General features: G+C 40.7%; 1 protein-coding gene across 1 annotated transcript; it reads left to right on the top strand.

Annotated features, from left to right (window-relative positions):
* The first annotated feature begins 7,083 nt into the window (after positions 1-7,083).
* Positions 7,084-10,735, top strand: LOC147640776 (putative auxin efflux carrier component 1b). Its single transcript, XM_086815075.1, has 6 exons — positions 7,084-8,911; positions 9,039-9,348; positions 9,426-9,511; positions 9,618-9,775; positions 9,887-9,963; positions 10,125-10,735. The coding sequence occupies exons 1-6, from the start codon at positions 7,573-7,575 to the stop codon at positions 10,189-10,191; spliced, it is 2,037 nt and encodes a 678-aa protein (XP_086671201.1). The 5' UTR covers positions 7,084-7,572; the 3' UTR covers positions 10,192-10,735.
* The last annotated feature ends 11,868 nt before the right edge of the window (positions 10,736-22,603 follow it).

Here is a 22,603-nt window from a genome sequence, read left to right as displayed (position 1 = left end):
TCCTTTCCATAAGAGTAGCAGTGACACCGTCATATTTGTTACACCATAGCAAGTGCATGATCATGTCCACTACGAGGGAACCTTACCTACTCTTGAGAAACAAGGATATGCCTCCTCTAAGAGGGAATCCATATCCACGGCAATAGTACACCTCTGCAAGCAAGCCCTTGTGCCACTAATGATCTGACACTCCACGACCAATCTCCAACACACTTCTCCAACAAAATCCAATGCCATGGAAGGAAAGGACCGATTAGTCCCCTATGAGAACTGAGGTAGAGTGGGACTAGACTGCAACAAACAAGTGGAAATGACTTTCTTAGGTGGACAAGCTCTTCTCATTGGCCCCATTGAAATGCAAAGCAATAGTGCCCCCCCTTGTCTCTCCTTCCTAGTTTAACAATTGGAAGTCAATTTTGGGCCCACAACCACTTGGAAAGGATTTTCAAGAGTGTAATTCCTTACAAATCACATATGACGGTCCAATGTATTCACCACCCCCTTGCTCTCATATTAATCCCAAAACATCTAGGAGGCTAAATAATAAAGGGATTATTCATTTAAGTGATTTTTAGGATGGCCCTCTATTAGGCTAGATGGATGAATATTGCTCTAATGTTTGATATGACAGAGATTTCATGGGGGTTACAAAACTTGAGCTGGATGGATGAATCTCAAATTGTTGTAATGTTTGATCTTCGAAGGAATGATGGAGATTTGATTTTTGGGGTGGGGGGGTGGGGGGGGCATAGGTGTCTTTTATGTAGGTGTCTCTTCACGTGTCCACTACTATAGGTGTCCCGCTGATGTAATGACCTAACCCAGAGACTGGACTTGGTTGGGGAAACAAAATTATCTGCTTAGACCCCAAACAAAATATAAGGTGTCAATTAGTTTAAATGTAAATGTTGTACAAATGTAAATGTGGTACACATAAATAATGAATGGAATGGTCCATAAAAACTTGGTTCTTAAGGAGGGTAGATATGTGGGGAAGTGCTCTTTCTAAGAAAACATTTTTGAGGAAGGTCATGAATGGGAGCCCTTCCCATATAGGTCTTAAAATGAAAAAAGGAACATGTATTTATAAAGATGTTGTCAATGCAAAACATCCACAGCCAAGGAGGACTCTTGGCATCTCTTCCGGTGCTGCCCTACATTAAGGGCTATGTGGACCGACTAAGCAGATGGGCTCTACACATTTTGGGAGCTAGATTTACTTGGTCCCATTGGCTATTTTGGTAAATCAATTGGACCTATAAGAAGAAAGTGACCTCCTTTTGAGAATGGTTAGATTCACTATTCTATGGTAAATTCTAAGAGTGAAATGTTGTAGACAGTGAATGGTCTCTAGTGTATCGATATATTATAGGTAAAAGCGAAGTGAAATAAATTGTGAGATATTGATAATAAATGACTGGTATGATCCAAATTTAATAGTGTTGGACAACTTTACTCTCTCTTGAGTAGGGCTACATGTACCTTATAAATGATGCTATCAAAATGGTTCAATCGTACACAAGTTCAGAAGGATGTTCTTGGGAAGAATTCTTGGGAAGAAGGAGGAGATAAGAAATAAAGAATCCCTTGTGTGTGTGTGCACACACATGCATGCACATATGTGAATGCAAAGGTTGAATGGCATACAAATGTGTGTCCAAAGGGTTAAATGGCATACAAATGTGAGTCCAAAGGGTTGAAAGTGTGTGCAAATTTTGAAATGGTTTGAGAGTGTGTAAGGTGTGTGTAAGACGGATTGGATAAGGATGACTAGGATAGTTAAGATTGAGTAATGTAAGGGATGAGGCCAAATGTGTGATGCAAGCAATGGTGTTGAGATGAGCCCTTGTGGCTATATAGAAGTTGTACGTAGCCTCTCCTTTATATGAGAGACATTAACAAAACTTAGTGAATATTTTCATTTTATTGATTGATTTCAAGATTGAGTGTTAAATTATCCAACCATGATCTCCCTTCATTAAATTAATCCTCCCTAGCCCCCATGATATCATGGTATTCAAGAGGATGGACAATGCTTAATTAGGGCTTATCTCTTTTGGCTTCCTTAGTGATTAGAGTCACTATTTTGTTGTCTCTTTTCGCAATTAGGTTTGTGTATATGTGTGCATGTGTGCACATGTGTGTGTGTGTGTGTGTGTGTGTGTGTGTGTGTGTGTGTGTGTGTGTGAGAGAGAGAGAGAGAGAGAGCGAGAGAGAGAGAGAGAGAGAGAGAGAGAGAGAGAGAGAGAAGAAGAAGAAGAAGCTCTTTTAACGTCGTAGGAACAATCCCAAGAGACCAAATATGATCTATCCGACGGGAGTGAGATTCGAACACAAGATGTGTTGAATAACAACTCCATGAGCTAACCAATCTACCACACATTGGGTGATAGAAAGGTTATCCCATTTTGTTTATTTACCCACACACCCGTTTGAAGAAGCTCTTTTAACGTCGTAGGAACAATCCCAAGAGACCAAATATGATCTATCCGACGGGAGTGAGATTCGAACACAAGATGTGTTGAATAACAACTCCATGAGAGAGAGAGAGAGAGAGAGAGAGAGAGAGAGAGAGAGAGAGAGAGAGAGAGAGAGAGAGAGAGAGAGAGAATTTGTGTGTGAATAAAACATAATCTGAGGCTCCCTCTCTTTAAGATAACATAGTTGCATAACAAATTTGGCAGCAAAGGAAGGCTCTATCAAAGCTTACTCTCCTTCCCTTTAGATAACATAACTACATAATATATTTGGCAAGGAAGACTCTATCAAATCTTACTCTCCTCTTTAGATAGCATAACTACATAGTAGCTCACTTCTCATAGCAGCCCCCGTTTTAGTAAATCTTAGCGTCCTTCTTTATATCACCAGCAAACTAAAGTTATCAAACCCACCTCCTCCCATTTGCAACAATAGATCATTGTTAGACTCTCCTATAATGGCTCCTTCAAAAAGCACATGGTGAGAAAGCTCAGCATATAATGCTTACACAACATTCTTTTACAAGTCCCCATTTTCATAGGATCCTTAGTGTTTAGCAATTGTTCAAAAGTTATTTGAGCATCTTGAAACCCTACATTTTCTTACACCACCAGTCCAAATCCAAGTAGTGTAAGCACTTGAGCACAAATTGGCAAGAAATAATCCATTGCATCATCTTTACGTGTGGAGATAAGAAGGTTCTTATGTTACTTTTGTGGGTTTGAAACCCTATGGGATAACCTTTAGTGGCTTTTAAACCTAGGTGTAAAAGATCCTTCAAGTGTGGTATTAGAGATTGTTCATATGAGAAGCCAAGTTGGTTGTAATGCCTTGATGTATACATGACCATCTTCATGATGGAAACTATTCATGGGGGTACCATGCATCAACCCTTCATGGATTAATGCTTGGGGCCCAAGCTATGGTGGCATGAAAATGCCTATGATGCAAGGTTTTAACATCAACTTGGGTGGCAACGAATCTACATTCAAATGATAATGTAGTGCACATGACACTCCCATGCCACATCTCAAGCACACAAATGCCTCTAATGCAAGGTTTTTACATCAACTTAGGTGGGGAAAAAATTTGCATTGGAATGACATTTTGATGGAAAAGGTTGAGCCCTTATGTGGTGCCTTTAATGTGGCATGGGAGTGGTTGTGTGCACTACATAATATTAAGTGTGTTGAGTAGTATTTGAGTTGAGACACTTATACAAGACTATATGTGTGTGAGTTGCCCATGAGTGGCATGCAAGAGAAAAGTAGTTTGTTGTCAATTAAGGTTAAGGAGTGGCATGTGCGCTGATTATGTGTGAATGTGTGTTCACCACTTGTATGTGGTGGCATGAGGGTTCACTTGTATGTGGTGGCATGAGGGTTCACTTTTGGTGGCATGAGGGTTAAGGAGTGGCATGTGCACTGATTATGTGTGAATGTGTGAATGTGTGTTCACCACTTGTATGTGGTGGCATAAGGGTTCACTAATTATCAATTTATGGGAGGGGCCTTCCTATTGTCTCTTATGGGAGGGTGTTGAAATGTAAGCTCTAATAGGAGTGGATAATAATGAGTGTTGAAATTTAAGCCCTAATAGGAGTGGATAATAGCGTGCGTGCGTGCACGCGCACGCGCGTGTGTGTGTACATACATAATGGGTGAATAGTTTGAGTGTTTTGTAAGGTGTATAAGAGCAACTGGATGAGTGTGACTAGAATGTAAAAGATTGAGTGATCTAAGGGATGATGTCAAATCTATGATATAAGCAATGATGCTGAGATGATATACTTGGCTTCTCCTTTTATGTGACAATTTTCTATGAACATAAGCTTAGTGATTATTTGCATTATCTTACTCAATTTTTAAATTAAGTGTTAATTAATCTCAATCACCAACAATGATTGTAACTCCCTAGCCCCCATTTTTCTAACAACTCTATTTATTGCATACCAACAAGGTTTGATGTATGTAATGATGTGTGAGAACATTATTTGTGTATTTCCCGTGAAGTTAAGTTAATGCAGGTTACAAAAGCTATGAGGCATGGATTGACTTTAAGAAAATTTATAGCTCTCAAGTGCGAGAACATTATTTATGTATTTACCACCATGAAGTTAAGTTAATGCAAGTTACAAAAGCTGAGAGGCATGGATTGACTTTAAGAAAATTTCTAGCTCTCAAGTGCAATAGACATCAAGTCAACATATGGCTTAGGTAGATTTGGCACACATCCAAAATAGGCTACATGAAAGTGTAGACCAATATTATCTTATCAGACCATACTAGAAAGGATTGAAGGATGAGACACCTTGCCAAGGGCCTAAATGAGCACCTAAATGTGCTTAGATGGGCTTGTTGGAACCTGCTTGGAAGACCTTTAGTGTCACCATTTCACTCCACATAGGCACTACAGGTGGTTGGCATGGCACTCCTTAACCTAGCCAAAAAATGGCATCACAAAGAAATCACAATAAGAGTGACTTTTTTTCAATGTGTCCCTAATGTCTTACTCATTTCACTTGAAAGATTAAATTTTTCGTTTATGGATATACTTTTTCTTTTACATGGGTTGAGAGTTAGTAAAATAAGGATAGAAAGGTTAAGATACTCTATTTTTTGTCATTGAGCAATGGGTAAAATTCATTGGGTTTTTCCATTTTAAGGTCATTTGTTATGCAAATTTGCACTTGTAAATATAAGAATCAAAATTATATCGTATACTCACAGATGTAGAAAGGAAGACATTTAATAATAATGAGATTATTGCTTAAAACATGTTACAACAATAAATGACTACTAGGAATGATATATAGGGAGTTCCTCAATTCAAGGGGTGAATATAGAAGCCCTTATTTGTCTTGTGAAGGCTAATGTTGGGTTCTTGATGGAAATGACAATGGAAATAAAAACAATTGGTCTTCACAAGCTTTCCAAACTTTGATGTAGGGATTATGATGAATGAGATTTTGGGGTGTCTTTTAGGGATCCCGCATCTTGTTGGTACTTATCTATTGATGGTTGGCTTCAACTACTAGACACTAGGTAGCGATGATGCCTTTAATGCTAAATCACAACATTATTAGATGAGGCTCATTTCTTGGTAAGAAGGTGTTCATGTGTGTTGATGTTCTCTTCATACCTCTAGTTTAATGATTGGTGACTATTATGCTATTGGTCACTCCTGTGAAGGGAACTCGAACTTGCTAGGGTTTTCCTATGTTGTTGGTGGGGATCGTCTCTCTGTTGGTGAAATGTCCTATGATGAGGGCTAGTCTCAGTCCTCTACTAGTGGGGACTTGGCTCTGAGTGCTATGATGGTGAAATGTCCTATGATGAGGGCTGGTCTCAGTCCTCTATTAGTGGGGACTTAGCTCTAGTGCTACTCATATGCCAGTGGAGTTGGCTCTTGATGCTAATAATCTGCTGTGGTGGTGCTCCTCTGGTTTGTTGGTGTAGATAGTCTGGGTTGAGGCTAGTGCTTCCTGTAATGAATGTGGCATGTTGGTGGCATACTGTGATTTGATATATTAAGTTTTTAATGATGTATATGTCTATTGGCCAATGTATATAGGTTCAAGTTTCGTGGTCCATCCTGGACATTGGTTCTGAAGGATGTGACATTGTATAGCTGTAATTTGGGCCTTTACTAATATAATACATTAAACTACTTTCCAAAAAAGGCATTGCATCTTTGACTTTTCAAGGATAACAATTATAAACCCACATTTTTTGTTGATATAAGCCCTTGAAAATAGGCTCTACAAACTTACAACTTTTTTGTTAATATAAGGCCTTGAAAATAGGTTCTACAAACTTACAACTTCACCTTTAGGTAGTTTCCAATCACATGAATCGCATGTAGGTGCATGCGATGTTTTCTAGGTTAGTTTTTAGGTGCATTGTAGAAGACTTTTTGATGATAAAGGAAGGTCATAGAGACTCATCATCAATGCTTGGCCCATAGCAAGGCAACTTCTTGAATGGAGCTTGGTGTGTAAATGCCCATGTGTTTACTTCGTAAGAGCCAATGCCGTTTCACTCATGCCATTTAACATGTGGGTGCACAATATGGTGGTTTTTGAGGTTGGAAAATTGGAAACGAAACAACAAGAGTGAGGTTTGTTAATAACGGGAAAAAAACCCATGTGAATGTAATAAATATTTAAGGGTATAAAACTGAGGATTCCCATGTAAGAGAGTGTGTATTGTAGTTGTGTATAATACAGGGGTATTTCACAAGTGGTTAGAAAGGAATCCCCATCGAGACGACGAGGTGCACGCACATGTAATGAAGGAGCTTCAATGCCCCAAGAGTAGCTCTTTGATTATGTTAGAGATGAGCTATGGTCCCACTAGGAGCCCTTCACACATGAGCCATGGCCAATGGTTATGGGGATAACCAAAGATTCAGCATTGCTCATTTCTTTCTTCCTACTTTCCTACTTCTCCTAAGTGAACACACCATGGGCTTCCGAGTTCACACACACGAGTTGTCCTGTGTGGCTTCACATTCATGCGCAGCGCAGCCCACAGCCGGGAACGGCTGTACAAATTGCAATCCTCCTAGAGTCTCTATATTAAAATATAAATGGGATCTTTATAATATCAGTCAGTCTGTGCTCCCACATGCTGTCTGTTCTTCTGTCCCCTACCAAAAAAAACTCAAGTGCCCTTTTTATTAGCCTTTTACTCCCTCCCACCTCCCTTCCTCTTTTATACTATTCCAATCTACCCTTCTTTTTGTGCACAGGCGAGCTTTCCTCTTTCTTATGCACTCTCCGCCCACAACAGAGTAAAGCTTTTGTATGCAATTGGGCTTGCTGTTTCGGACATGTCCTACAGCACAGACCAGCCAAAACCACCTAGCTTTCTGCCCAATTTAACACTTATTCTAAGCTACCCAACGTGTTAGCGAGTAATTCTGGGTGGCTGTGCGTCTGTGTAATGGTAGTTCTTTCTGTAATAGGCTCTGTAGTGCTTCCTGTAACGGGCTCTTGAGCGGACTAGCTACTTTTTTCTGACTTTTTTTCTCGCATTTTGAAGCCCTGCCCATCTTGGGTTGCAATTATTTTGGATATTTTTGGCAAACAAGATGATAAGCATCAAGGATCTCTACACTGTGCTCAGTGCGTTGGTGCCTCTCTATGTGGCCATGTTTTTGGCTTATGGGTCTGTGAGATGGTGGAAAATCTTCACTCCTGTGCAGTGCTCTGGTATTAACCGCTTCGTGGCAGTGTTTGCAGTGCCCTTGCTGTCTTTCCACTTCATCTCTTCCAACAATCCTTACAAGATGGACGGGATGTTCATATTGGCAGACACCATCTCCAAATTGGCCATCTTGGTGGTTCTGGCCACCTGGGCCAAATTCTCCAGAAGCGGTAGCTTGGATTGGATGATCACCCTCTTTGCTGTGGCCACCCTGCCCAACACTCTTGTCATGGGCATCCCCATGCTCACTGCCATGTATGGCCAGTTCTACGGTGGCCTCATGGTGCAGCTAGTGGTCCTCCAATGCATCATATGGTATACCCTCATGCTCTTCCTCTTTGAATACAGAGCTGCCAGACTCCTTGTCATGGAGCAGTTCCCCGACAATGCTGCCTCCATCGTCTCCTTCAAAGTCGACTCCGATGTCGTCTCCCTCGATGGTAGAGAGCCCCTGCAGACCCAAGCCGATGTGGGTGATGATGGCAAAATCCGTGTCACCATCCGCCGCTCAACATCATCTCGGTCTCAAGCCCTCAATCCATTTGCCTCCCCAAGAAGGTCTTTGGGTTTGGCTTCCATGCCTTCATCAAAGGCCATTACCCCGAGGCCTTCAAACTTGACAGGTGCTGAAATATACTCAGTGTACTCCTCTCGGAATAACACACCCCGAGAGTATGGGATGAATCACCATGACATCCATTCCATGATGTCTAACAGAGCTGGAAGCCCTAGACAGTCCAATTTCACATGCTCTGATGTCTATTCTGTGCAGTCGTCGCGCGGCCCAACGCCTAGGGCATCTAATGTGAATGAAGATAACTATAAAGAGCTGCAAGCAGGTGGTGGGAGAGGTATTAACTCTCCACGCATGCCTCCACCTTCTTATGGACCTCTTAGCCATGGCCATGGCCATGGCATGAGGAATCAAGCTCCTAATAGCGTGCCCTTTCATGAGACCCCTGCCGGAGGAGGGCAAGGGCATAACAAAGCTTCTCAGCCAGCTAAAAAGATAGTGGACCCAAGAGCTTCTCCAAAGCTAGAAGATGATGGTAAGGAGCTCCACATGTTTGTTTGGAGCTCCACTGCTTCCCCTATGTCAGAAGGTGGCTTGCATGTCTTTGGGGGCAATGACTTAAGCGCCACCGACCACACCAAGGCTGCCCATGACCCGAAAGAAGTGCGAATGCATGTGCAGCCTCTCAATGAGCAAACACCTAATGGGGGTAAGCCACTTGAGCTTCTTAGTGACACATAGCCTTACCTTGATGTTAAGCTTGTCACAGCAACAAGTAAAATGGCTGACACTTGTTGAGCAGTGTCATATACTAAGCTTATTTTTTTTACGTGCAGATCTTCATGAGCCACTTAATCCACCCATACCGCCACCGGCTCCCTATGTAGGCGAAGATTTCAGTTTTGGTAGCAGAGCTAAATTCCCCGGCGAGACAGGCTTGTGTGCAGATAAACATAGGCAAAGCATATCCAAGTCCTCAACAGGGGCACATTCTCCAAAAATGCAAGGTTTTGGGAAGCCTAAGGAAATGCCCCCAACCCCGGTCCTTGCCAAGCTCATTCTTCGGATGGTCGGCCGGAAACTTCTTCAAAACCCAAACACATATTCAAGTTTGCTTGGCCTAGTTTGGTCTTTAATTTCATTCAGGTAAGCGCTTTTTACTACTATTGGCCCCAATTTAACTAAAAGAAACACGAAAGCCTAAATTTTTGATGTTGCTTCAGGTGGAACATTGCCATGCCAAAGATCATTTTGAACTCAATCAGCTTACTGTCAGATGCTGGCCTTGGGATGGCTATGTTTAGTCTAGGTAGAAATCTCATTTTTTCATTACAAGTTGATGGATGATTGTCATACTGCCCAAATGCACTCCGTGTAGAAGATTATTGTGTGATGATATCAGCTTGGTTTTTCAGGTCTGTTTATGGCACTTCAGCCCAGGCTGATTGCGTGTGGTGCGACACTTGCCACCTTTGCAATGGCAGTTAGATTTCTGACAGGGCCTGCAGTCATGGCAGCTTCTTCAATCGCAGTTGGCTTGCGAGGTGTTGATCTCCATGCTGCCATTGTTCAGGTAAACACCCCTCCATTAGTGTCCGTAGTCTCATTCTATAAAGAGGCTCTTAAATTTTATAATTCATACAAGTGTTTGCTGATTATGCATGTGTTTTGGATGTGTTTTCAGGCGGCGCTACCTCAAGGAATTGTTCCGTTTGTATTTGCAAGGGAGTATGACTTGCACCCGGATATACTCAGCACGGCGTATGTTCTCCCCATTTGCACTTAACTCGTTCTGTATATGTAATGTTGTCTTCTGTTTGGTAGGATGTAAACCTACACATTGAAAGGGGAATCACTTGGTAACTTCTCATCATTCGTTTGGCATGGTTTGAGAACTGACAATGAAGTTTGGTGGATTGCAGAGTTATATTTGGTATGCTGGTTGCCTTACCAACTACATTGCTTTACTATGTTCTACTGGGACTATAGTAAAGAAATACCACTAATACTCAGGTCATGTAAAGTTAGGATCTACCAACGGAGCTATTTTTCGAAAACAGGGCCCACCCTTGGCCTTGCTTCCAAATTAGGAATTTTGGGTAGTGATGATGGCGGGGGGTTTGCATTTGGTACGGAATCTGCGTATGGAAGATGGGAACAATTGGAAGTGGCCCTTTTTGTCAAGGATTTAGAGGCTAAAAGAGCCCATTCCGTGTTGGCATTCTACACAATTTTGTAACTTTAAAGCTAGCTGCCACCACAAGGGCATTGACAACCATACTTAAATTACATGTCCCATTGCTCTTTCTGGCAGGATGGCATTTTGTCCTACTCAAGTCATTTACAGTGTACTAGCCCCATTGGTTTGGTGAAGTCATCCATGACTCAATGAGGATGCTTTATGTGGACAGGCACCCTCAGTTGAGGTCGTGTTTCTAGTGTGTTAGTTAATAGCTAAACCATGGAGAGCTAAGAACGATAGTGGATGTAAAATGATACTTATATGAATGTAAAACCTTGTGTTGAAAAGAAATTCAAGGCCATTGTCTCGAGTTCTAAGTAGTGATTCGACATAATACCAGAGGGCTTCTGATTGAGTGGTCTTTTACTTCAAATCCATAGCCCTACTTGGCCATATTTTCAAAAAGCACATCTTGTCAAACGTGATTGAAATGAAGTGTCTTTGCTTAACAGGCATACAATTAAATTGAAAAGATTTCCTTGGAAGATACAGCTTGGCACACAAAGAACACACAGAGATATATAAACCACTTAAAACTACAAAATCTCATTGTAGAACATAAGGGCTTTAAGGAATCAACACAATCCACAAGGCACTTTGGGGTGAAAGGGGAGAAAGACTTTATTAGCTTGCTGCAGCAACATGGAAAATAATCCTAGTAATCCTAACGGTCAAGATGAAGTTTGTTAGATATGAACAAATTTAACTTGACCCAATGGCTACATTTTGCTGTTGAAGCTTTGCAATGTAGGTGGGTAGGTGTAGTCATAAATTTATGGTAGCTGTAGTCATGAATTCATAATTTATGCCTCTTTGTCCATAGCAAATCAAATATCCCTTGATTGGTGTAACATCTAAAATATCCATACAATGACATTATAGTCCATAGTGTGATATATTTCATCTTTTTACATCAACCAGATCCAACAATAGATCCTAAGATATTTGTCTTGCAAAGTTTGCATATTATCACTTTCCAGCAAATAATAGAAATTTTCCATGAAGTAGGAACCTTTATTCATTGAGAGAGGAGTGAGTTGGGAGCTATGGGTACTTTTTAAGAGAAAGTGTGTAGCGCCCAAAATGATATACAGGCTCACAAGGGACTTTAGACACAAACCTATATAGTGAAGTCAAGTCTATCTTCAAAATTTGCTAGATATCAACACACTTTTTTCTCATCTAATCTAGGAATCATGATTTCTTATATATTATTCTAGCAAATAAGTGGTTCCTATATAGCACATGATAATTTCCACATAGCAAAATGACTTTATATCTAGTAAAGAAGTGATCCCTATATAGAAATTGTGAATGTCTACATAGAAAGAGAGACGAGAGAGAGAGAGAGAGAGGAAGATATGAAGCACTGCTGAATATAGTACTCAAAAGAAATCCCAAGCAAGAGCTTGACAAAGCCTATAGTGAGAGATGCAACAAAGGCTAAAGGCTATGTCTTGGAGCTATCTGCCATGTGACCTAATGCATTGATCTCCCCACTACACATTTGGGTCCCAGACTTGTTCTTCTTGGAGGTCTGTAAAAGGGCCTTCTCTGGGGAGGAAAAGAGCTCCTCAAGCATGCACTATGCTGCCCTCATGCTACATACATTCATAATTGTTTAGAGCTTTCTCACCTTGGCCCTGTTGTGTATATCCTATGATTAGTGCATTCAAAGAGGCAACATTCTAAGAAAAGAGCTCCTTAAGCATGCACTTAGCTTTTTCTAGTGCACTGCACTTGCCATATAGTGCCACCGGCTTTCAAGATGCACATATAGGTCACCGCATATGGAGGGACGCCCTCATGCTGCATGTGTTCAAAATAGTTGCATCAAAAGCAAAATAAATCATTCCAATAAAATGATACCCCTAAACATTTCTCTCTCTCTCTCTCTCTCTCTCTCTCTCTCTCTCTCTCTCTCTCTCTCTCTCTCTCTCTCTCTCTCTCTCTCTCTCTCTCAAAAGCAAAATAAAATTACTCTAATAAAATCAGACATCTGAATCAAAAGCAAAATAAAGTTGTTTCAATAAAATGATACCCCAGAATATTTTCACACATCCCAGACATATCTAAAGTTAAACTGGGAACATGAGTTGTCCACTAAACCAATTCAGGGTAAGTTCATTCTCTGTGTAGACATTCGGTTACCTCCCTTTCTGTCAAAATTGGTTGGTGGATAAACATATTTTCATTTTGGCTCAATCCCATGACTCTCATGTACACAAAGTACAAGTGCTTGCATGCCAAGTAGGGTTTTTGCTTCTTGACCCTTCCCAAAAAATCTCAGCATGAGCATGATGGATGAATTTTTATGTGCACATTATAACTTCCCACATGAGAACCTTCTCCAAACGTCTCAATGGGGTGAAGGACTCATGTTTAGAAGATTGAAACACTTGCACTTGTGTAGCTTGTGCATTAGTATCTAGTTCTTTCTTAATCCTTTTGCAGCTTCTTCTTAAATGCATGTTATGTATCTTGTGCGACAGCCATCTCGTGACATAACATTTCTAAATGTGTTTGTCTCTTCCCTAGGAATTTCTGGTTGACTTGATCTCATAGGAGTTTGTTGCTCCCTTCCCAATGTCTTACTCTGTAAGTTATAGCCTGCAACAAGCACCAATGCATTAACCTCTTCAACTGTCAGATTTGTGCCTTCAACCACCACTGGCCATGTAGTAGGCACATTGTGTGGGGGATGGTAAATGTTCTTATCCACATCCCATGTATGCATGATGTCATTATTGCAAAACCACATCTTAACTAGTCTTCCCAACAACATGGGACCTTGTTGAAAAAAATGATGGTGTAGGTACTCTTTTTGCACATCCTACAATCATGTGACCACACTTACTACTACCTATATAACCCAAACACTTTACTCAGATGCCTATTGGAGTTCTCCTAATTGCCCAAACTACCTTGCGTATGGGTGCTTCCAATATGATTTTGTCACTCGATTCATATCTTGTGTCCATATCTTCATCCACATCAATTACATTATATCATCGTCTCTTATGTCAGGCTAATTCTCGATCACATGTCAAAGGAGTTGGGGCCTTGTACATAGGTGTACGTGCAGTGGTGTTCTTTACTATCCTTACAGCTTATGCTAGTTGGAGTATGCACATTTTCCCTCTCAATGAGCTTTTCAAGACTTGGACCCAATGCAGCCTTTTTTGTTGACTTGATTTGCCACTTCTCGCACACGTTCTTATGTACACCTTGGAAAGCCTTTATAACATACTTTGTGGTATGTATATTTAGGCTTTGTTCCCAATGAAATAAACATGAGTGTTCCTAAACTTTGATTTCTTGTCCTTCATTGTAGACTTCTCTAATGGTATTCCAATTTGCTTGGGCTTCATCTACCATGAAACCAAAAAAGCATACCTTTTCAAATCCATGTGTCACCATGACATTATTTATGCACTCCCAAAATAATACTTGGGAAGTCTTATCCTCTTCTTTCATCTCCCAAGTTGCAACAGTTAGAAGTTCCTACAGGCTACAAATAAAAGTCAATGTGCTAAAAGAGGTAATAACAAAGAACTATTTTTTTGTGAAAGCCATTATTACTAGCACTACCTTAGATCATAAACGTGACAAGCCATTGTTACCCAATCCATGATGCGGCTAGTGTGGTCAAATTAGATCCAAGCTCTCCTTAGACCACCATTCCCTGAACGTTTCATTCTATTGACGAGTTCAATACCTGAGGCTGTTCTTTAGTAGACATCATGAAAACAAAACAACGATCGATCTCATTGCCTTGACCTAGAAATCGGCTTCCATGGAATTGCAATCCCTCTTCAAATGTAGCAAGTCATCATAGCCAAAAGATCAGGCAAGAGGCCCTTTGCGTGCATAAGCTACTGACCTTCGAAACCTACAAGAAAGGAAATTTTAATCGCTTCATATATATGGCCTTAACAAATGCTTCTTTAATTTAATTCCCACTTGTTCTCAACTAGCGGGCCGAGCTCTTCTAGCACATTATTGAATTCTTTATCTCCAAGGTCATGTCCTTGATCTCCTTCCTCATACTAATAAAGTTAGCATCAACTCCTTGGCAACACACATCTGCACCTTCCTTGGACTAGCACATGTATCAACTTTAATTACTCTTTGAACCATTACTTTAGTCTTATCAAGCAATGTCTTTGATGTTCCGGCTTGGACACCATGTGAATAAATTCCAGTGTGTATTAGAAGTCGTGTTAGTCTATCATCAATAGTTTCTCACAATAATAAAAAAGTGGCCAAACCAAGTTGTTTCAGTGTCCCAATGGCACTGTTGTCCCAATTTATTTTTTAGGTAATGTTTGTGTGTGCACCTCTCATATCTGCATCAAAGACGTAGCTTGTTTAGCTCTAGCTTTCCTAAAATTATCCATCTTGATTTATAATTGCAGGATGACTTCAAGAAGATGATTCAAATGAAAACAAGAGGATTGCCTAAGGAAGCGGAATGCATTGTAGATGAGGAGGAGGCGTACCAGAATTACTTGAAGGAAATAGAGTTGATTTTCATGAAAAAGGGCTACACATTCACAGTCATGCAAATACTACAAATGGAAAGGATTTCTTTGATGTTGTATTTAAGTACCATGATTGGCATGAGAAGCAGCAACAATTCACAATAGAGAAGCTATAACTCATAGCTGTGTAAAAATCCAAAGTTGGTTCAAATAATGTGTGAGAGTATAATGTGTGGCTACTCTATTTGTATAGAAAGAGAAAGTTGGTTCAAATAATTGCTAGAGGAAAGAATACCACGAAGATTGCACGTATACAATGCAAAGAACTTGCATTCCGTTATGTTCTTCAACAAGCACATTTATTGGCATCACTTACTAAGCACATCACTTGATATGAATTGCAAAATGGAAGAAGAGAAGCCAAGGTTCACCAGGAAGGAGAATCAAAGGGAATAATACCCTTGAAAAATTATTTGAGCAATTGCAAAGCAAAACACTTCGACACCGCATTTGTGTCTTGGCACAAAGTAATGTGGTCCTCGGTCATAGCATCGGCTCAGCCACACCTAATGTGTACGGCATGACGCACCATATATAGGTATGCATAGAAAAGAATACTTCATTCCATGAGATTGTGCACCAATTATACGCTGATAACACTACTTCTGAATTTTTATATTTACTACCAAGTGGTGGGTATATTGTATGACTTGCATAGTTGTCCATTTGTTTAACGTAATTTTGTGATGCAGATTTACATCAACCTAAGCGGTCTGGAGCCGAGAGATTAAAGGAACCTATAGGCCATGGAAAAAAAGGTGTAACAAGGGAAGGCACACAAGGAAGCATTACATATAAATGTTGCACATGTAAGACAAAGAGTTTCACCACAATTATGGGATCTAAAGAAGCAAGTGGGCAAGGCAAAGTTGCATCAAATCTTGGCATAAATAAGAAAGGTGGCAAGTCAACTGTGGAGTAATTGCTCCCCAGAAAAGGAAGAAAGTGACCAAAAAAGAAAGGTTGTAAGCAAAGATGAGACGGATAATGATGAGGAAGAGGAGGACGAGACGGGGAAGATGAGGAGGTGGAGGAGGATGAAGATGAGGAGGTGGACGAGACGGGGAAGATGAGGAGGATGAAGATGATGATGCTTTATCGAAGTTCTAATATTAACTTGGCTCCCATACATTACACTAGGTTAGAAAAGTTTATTGCAGGCTTAAACAAGTCTGGAAATATAGGAAGCCAGTCCTCATCTTTGGCAAGATGTTCAATGGTGTGGGCAGATTTCCCAATAAGGTTGCCTATTGAGAAGGACAATCCTCTAGTCCCTCGCTATGGAACGTTTAGAAGAAAGAGCTTGTTGAGGATACATGTGTGCTTGCTAATGATTGTTTAAGAGAGGATGTAATCTTCGTAACCACTTGCATCGGTGATCATTTTAGTGACGTAGTGGAGACAGTAAGAGCACATGATCTAGCTCTACAACACACTTTATATCTTGAGTTGCAACAAGAGAGTTACCATCGCTTTGATGAGATAAATTTTAAACAGGTATGAATCACCACTTTCTTTTCTTTTAGTATTGGGGTATTAAAAGAAAATTCTAAATCACTTTTCAAACAAACAAGGAGTATGTCATGAGTGTGTAGTTATAATGTTGATTGTTTAGGGTGTTTGTTCAGCACCCACGTCCAACCTCCAACATATGTGAGAATGAATGGCAATGATGCCTCATCTTCTACAGACTATGGATTTACACACTTCACTGACCTTTTAAGTGAGTCACTCCACCTAAAAGGAAAGCATACCACTCATATTAGGGAGACAAATAATCATCCTCTACGGGGTGCACCTGAGTGACCCTTTGAGACTGCAAGGTTAAGAATGAACACTACTAGCTTTTTGTTGGTAATGATTCAATATAATCATGGACATTAATCTTAAGTTTTTCTTCATTTTGGCAGGTGGATCCTTGGTACTTTCATAATGGAGGGGAAATTAGTCATTGATTTCTTTGTAGGGACTAGTGTCATGGTGGCTAAGACATGCAAGGAGCTTCGTCGACATTCTATAAGCATAGAAAATGATTGGTTGTTGTTTGTTAATCCCATTTTGGATTAACAAATATGCTCCTCCATTTGAGGACATTAATAAGTGTTATCAAAAGGCATTATAAAAGTTGTACATTATGAGATAATGGCCACCCAAGGCCTTAGTTAGTAAGTTTTGGGTGCCTAAGTGTGAATAAGGGCCAGTTGTATATAAGTGATTTCTCATAATGAAAAAACACAATCCCCCTTTGTGCTATGAGAGCTCTTGCCTTGTCTTGTGAGAGAGAGAGAGAGAGTGTGTGTGTGTGTGTGTGTACTCTAGTGCATGTTCCTTTTCTATGCATGTATGTGTGGAGATTGCCTTGTGTTGTGGTGTGAGCGACTCTACGGTGACAGCATGGAGGTGGAGTTTGGAGAGGTGGAGCTTCAGAAAATGAGCTTGGGGACCTCAAGGGACGTGCTCGAAGCATTGGTAAGTACCCAATGATGGTTGTTGTCTATTGCTTCTTCCGATTGTGAATGTTTAGAGTTCTCTCTTGGGAGGTGTGGTAGCCCATAACATTTTTGGCGCTGCTACTGGGGAAACACCTTTGTTTCTTCCATACTCTTTGAGCTTCAACTCCCACTATGCAAGATTCATGATTGCCTTTGCATTCAAAAAGTGCATTGTGAAGAGAATGTATAGATAAGGTTTGATTGGAAGAGAAAAGTTATGAGAAATAGTGTGTTTTTGGTGTGTGGGTGAGTACTTGGGTTATCCTAGAGCAAAGTTGCACTTCTTTTAATTTTGATGTTTTTATCTCACAAAACTTACTACCATGAGTGAGCAAGTCTGATACTTTGTTTTCTGTTTTTTCTATAAAAAATTTATAAAAATTACAAAACAAGAAGCTAATGGATGTGCTTATAACTTGCATTACATTCTTATCCCTTAGCACAACCATTCTGGAACATTTGGAGAGGTAAATGACACTCCAAACTTCATTTTGTCGACGTGGAGACTTAACACATGAAAGTGTAGAAAATGGTTCATGACGTGAACCATTTCCTGTTGTTTCATGACGTGAACCATTTCCTGTTGTTTCATGGCGTGAACCGCCTTCCGCAATCACTGCCCCATAAATTTTTGGATTACCTTGCCAAAAATAGGGTACCTTATCCTGACACAACAAATCTGAAGAAATCTTATCCATGAATTAGCAGTGAGATAATTCACAACGTGAAACATTTCTTGTTTCACGGTGTGAACCATTGACCACTTTTTTACGATGTGAATCATTTCAAGTTTCATGGCATGAACCATTTCTTGTTTCACGACGTGAACCATTTCCTATTTCACGACGTGAACCCTTGCTTACTACAATTCACAACGTGAACTTCCAGTTATTACGGATCTAATTCACGAACTAAGGGTTGTCAGACTAAAGTTAGGGGAGTGCCTTAATCGTACAATTGGAGTCTATCCGACTCAAATCAAGGCGACTTAGACTTGGAAATCCAAAGTGTCTACTTAACATGTGAAAGTGCAATAAACAGGTCATGACGTGAATGATTTATGCTTTCTGCTACTTCACTACGTGAACCATTTCAAGTTTCATGGCATGAACCATTCCCTATTTCACGGCATGAACCACTGACTGTAGTTTCACGACCCAAAAACTCAGTTTGATAGAAACCTATGAAAAACTAATTTGAGTAGTGATTTAGCCTGTCAAATTGCACTCATGAACTTGAGGTCCGATAAACTCATTGGAGACTATCTTACTCCTACTGATAGTGCATCCAATCACCCATGATCTTCTTATCCCAAAGGAGTGTTGGTTTAGGCCACTCAGCAAGCACTCAATTGAGTGTTTGAGCTCAGAGGAATCTAACCATTGTTGATACAAGTAGTGAAGAGTCCACGGAAGAAGGGTTACAACTCTGATTTTGGAGAGGAAGAAAAACCATCTTCCTCGATAAAATCCAATGGAATCTTTGATATAGCCAGGGGATTTTATGGCCTCCAACCCAGCACAGAGAAGACAAAGCGCAATCAACGGGCACGGACCCATCAACCAGCACACTAAACAAGGTCTAAGACTAGAATTACCAACCCAACCTTTTGGCTCCAAGCTAACTAACATTATGAGGATTAGTGGAACAACCCCTAGGGTTAGGAGAGAGAAGGAAAGTGCAACTAGGACAGGTCAAGACTTCTTCCCTACATCAGAGGAAATAGAAATAGACTTAAAGAGGGTTGAAATAGACTTAAAGAGGGTTGAAATAGAGCGACAACTGCGATTATTGGGCTTAAGGAAACAAGAGCTCGATACTAGAAGAACAAGGAACAGAAGGAAATGGAAAATGTAAATCCATTTCAATTACGTGGCAAGGAACCAAAAACATCTAGAAATGCCATTGATAGCATGGGAATAGGTATGACTGAGGGAGCAATCCCAAATCTAGAACCCATCAATGAAGAGCCAAGGGCAAAGGAAGGCTTTGATACGCAAAATGAAGGTGACCACTTACCTAGGGAATCTGGAGAGGGTGAGGATTGCCTTTATACAAGGGAAGACATAGAAGAAATGATCAATGATCCTACATTCTTGCAGGAGTGCATGGAGCTCTTAATCCAACAAAGCAGGTAGAGGTTGCTATAATAATGAGCCCTTCCACCATGAGGAGTTGGCCGGACCTAGCCATAGACCCGAATTTCCTAGAAGAGCGAATGTAGGAAGAGAACGAGTGAACGAGGTCTAGGTAGGGGGGAGTAGCTCCTTTAAGACTAATTGTGGATCCTAATGCAAATCTTAACGCAATCACAAGGGCTGATCTACTAAATATGACCGTGGAAATGGGACGAGGAATGGTTAGAGAGCTAGGCACCACTCTAGAATCCAGACCATCCCAGATGAAGCCACATATCATTTCCAAGCTTGTACAAAAGTTCTCAGGGGATGGGGACCCGATCCAACATATTGAGGTAATTGAGTCAACCTGTGAAACCTGTGGGACAGTGAGTGATGTGACCATAATCCATGCCTTCTCGGCTGACCCTAGAAGAAGGAAAGGCTCATCAATGGAACCCTAAAGCCATAGGATAAAGTCAATTTGGGCCAGGCTTAAGAATGTGTTCGTACCAAGCTTTGCTCGAAGCGATGACAGATGGAGCCCTGTAGCTCAGCTCCATAATATTAAGCAAAAAGAAAATGATTCCATGTGAGATTATATATCTCGACTCAAGCACTTGAATTCAAGATGCAAATTATGGGAGAGGCTAACCGATGATCAGTTATTGCCTTGCTTCTGAAGAGGAGTCCGGGATCTTAAAATGCATGATTATCTAGTATTAGCCTGACCGACTACTCTAGATGCATGTTGTAAGCTGGCAATAGAATAGATAATATGCTTGAATTGCCACAACCTGAAAATGCCAAGGCAGCTTGTAGCAACAACACTACGAGTCTCAAGTCACCACCAGGACACAGGAGCTCGGAGCAAGCAAGTTGGGAATATGACTGTGGATGAGCTCAGTGCCATACTGGATAAACTAAAAGTCAAGGATGGGAGAGAAGCATCAGGGGGAATGCTCATCTCTATCCCCCCGGAGAGATTTGGTTTAGTGTTCCCTTTTCAGAATGAATCATACCACTACTGAATTCCCTCAATTAAGAGTAAGGCTGTTACTCTATTGTGCCCATTGTGTGAGATTAGGGAACCATGACACTTCCATGTGTAGGTATCCGAGACTCCAGCCTGTAGCACAACTTTTGACACCCAAAGTACCACTAGCCTTACTAGCACCACCAATGCAAACCACTACGGCTGCAGGGCAGCTAAACCCATCCTACTTACCAAGAGGGATGTTTTGGATACAAGATACGTCACCTTTTTCGCCACATGTTCTACCGCCACAACCTCCATAGGCTAAATCAACCAAGGATTGATTGAGGAACCCTTGGATGAGGTGGAAGTCATGCATGAGGTAGAAACCAATAATGATTACTATGAGGAGGCTGCGGAGATTGCATCAGAGTTTTATGTCCTACAGAATAACACGCCAGTGCTGATGTCTCAAACCACGGTACAATGGAAAGGTAAAGACATAAACTCAACTATGAGAAGGGGGCCACTATAGTGTTTTGGTTGCAGTGGACCTCATCAAATAGCTAATAACAATGTGGTTCATGCACATCAAGCTCAACTAATGGCAGCACAGCCTAATGACATGCCAACACTTGTGTTAAGTGTGGGGTTGATCATTTGATCAAGGACTGCCCATATCGCCAGTAGGTCTACCTCCACCTCTAACATGCTACTATCATGACCTTAAGTGTGAAACCTAGGGATATCACGCCACTAAATGTCCTAACACAAGCATAAGAAAAACAAGGGGACAAAGGGAAAAACCCAACATGTGTTACAACCTCTAAAACTAGGAGGAGGAGAAGAGTGAAAAGGTGGGTAAGGGTGACACCATGGTTACAATTCAGAATGGATCCGAAGAAGATACCATTGACACTGGATCCACCCACTCAAGAAGGAAGTGACCAAGCACCGAAACCGGATGGGCATACCCAAGAAACACAAAAAGAGATATTAGCAACCCCTAAGGGGATTGGTGAATATCCAAAAGTTGAAGAAGAGATAAGGAAGCTTGAAGAAGCTAAGGCCTTGGTTGAGGAGTGTCAACGAATTTACGAAGCCAAATTAAGAGCTAAAAGGGTCAAGGATACAATGTATCCAAGACATGAGCTGATAAAGGAATGGAAATTGGATGTGCGTACTCCAATTCTAGAAGAGTCTGAGGGAGGGACTCACAGTGACCTCTGTTGGTGGCAAGAATGTTTGAAGAAGTAGAGCAAGACTTGTCCATTCATTCATTCCCTAGGTGTAAGATTCCTCCCTCCAGCTTTTGAGGTGTGCAAGTGTAAGAACCTCCCCTTCTGATCTTATAATTATTCCCCTCTCTGAAATAAAAGAAAGATCATGTTTTACCCTGTCTTGGCCTGGAGAGAGAAAAATGTCTAGAGGGAGGTAATTCAAAATTGAGATATTTTTAGATATAAAAATCCTCCTAGTGTCTAAAATGGTTTCCCTTGAAACAGAAATTCAAAAAGAACTGTCCAATGTACAATTGGAATTAATTAAAAATAGGTATAAAGGACCTTAGCCTAAGGATCTAGATTTTCAAAAAAAATTGGATTATGGTCCAATTAAGGTTCCTATGGACCCGTAAGGTTAATCCAAATGTAGGGAGGAGATAAATTGAAGAATAAAAGAAAATCTCCCAAAATTGAGTAAATGCTCACATAAGATGAAGAGTTGACTAAGGACAAGGTTTATTAGTTAAAAAAGAAGAGATATTTAGAAGAAATGATGCATTTTTGACACCTCAATGTGGGGATCTCCCCTCATGAAGGAGGCGCCTATTTCATATGTGTAGAGGAGTTTTAAACTCAAAAATAATGAGATATTTTCATCTCTCCTCTCTCCTGTTTCAACTAGATCCAAAAAGTAAGCTAAACTGACCCCCCAAAAACGGTCAAAAATTGACCAAACTGATCTGGAAAATTCTAGAATCAATTTGCTTGGTTAGAGGCTCACTTTTTCCTAAATAGAAGCCTCCCCCT

The sequence above is a fragment of the Cibotium barometz genome, chromosome 2, assembly GCF_041138505.1.
Source record: "Cibotium barometz isolate CiBa-2024 chromosome 2, ASM4113850v1, whole genome shotgun sequence".
NCBI lineage: Eukaryota > Viridiplantae > Streptophyta > Polypodiopsida > Cyatheales > Cibotiaceae > Cibotium > Cibotium barometz.
This window is presented reverse-complemented; position numbering and strand designations above follow the sequence as displayed.

What these genes read in the sequence shown, in the direction of transcription:
- LOC147640776 (XM_086815075.1), top strand. Translation starts at nt 7,573, where the DNA reads ATGATAAGCATCAAGGATCTCTACACTGTGCTCAGTGCGTTGGTGCCT. An exon ending in TGAGCAAACACCTAATGGGG is followed by an intron (nt 8,912 to 9,038) that starts GTAAGCCACTTG and finishes TTTTACGTGCAG; the next exon opens with ATCTTCATGAGCCACTTAAT. An exon ending in CCGGATATACTCAGCACGGC is followed by an intron (nt 9,964 to 10,124) that starts GTATGTTCTCCC and finishes GGTGGATTGCAG; the next exon opens with AGTTATATTTGGTATGCTGG.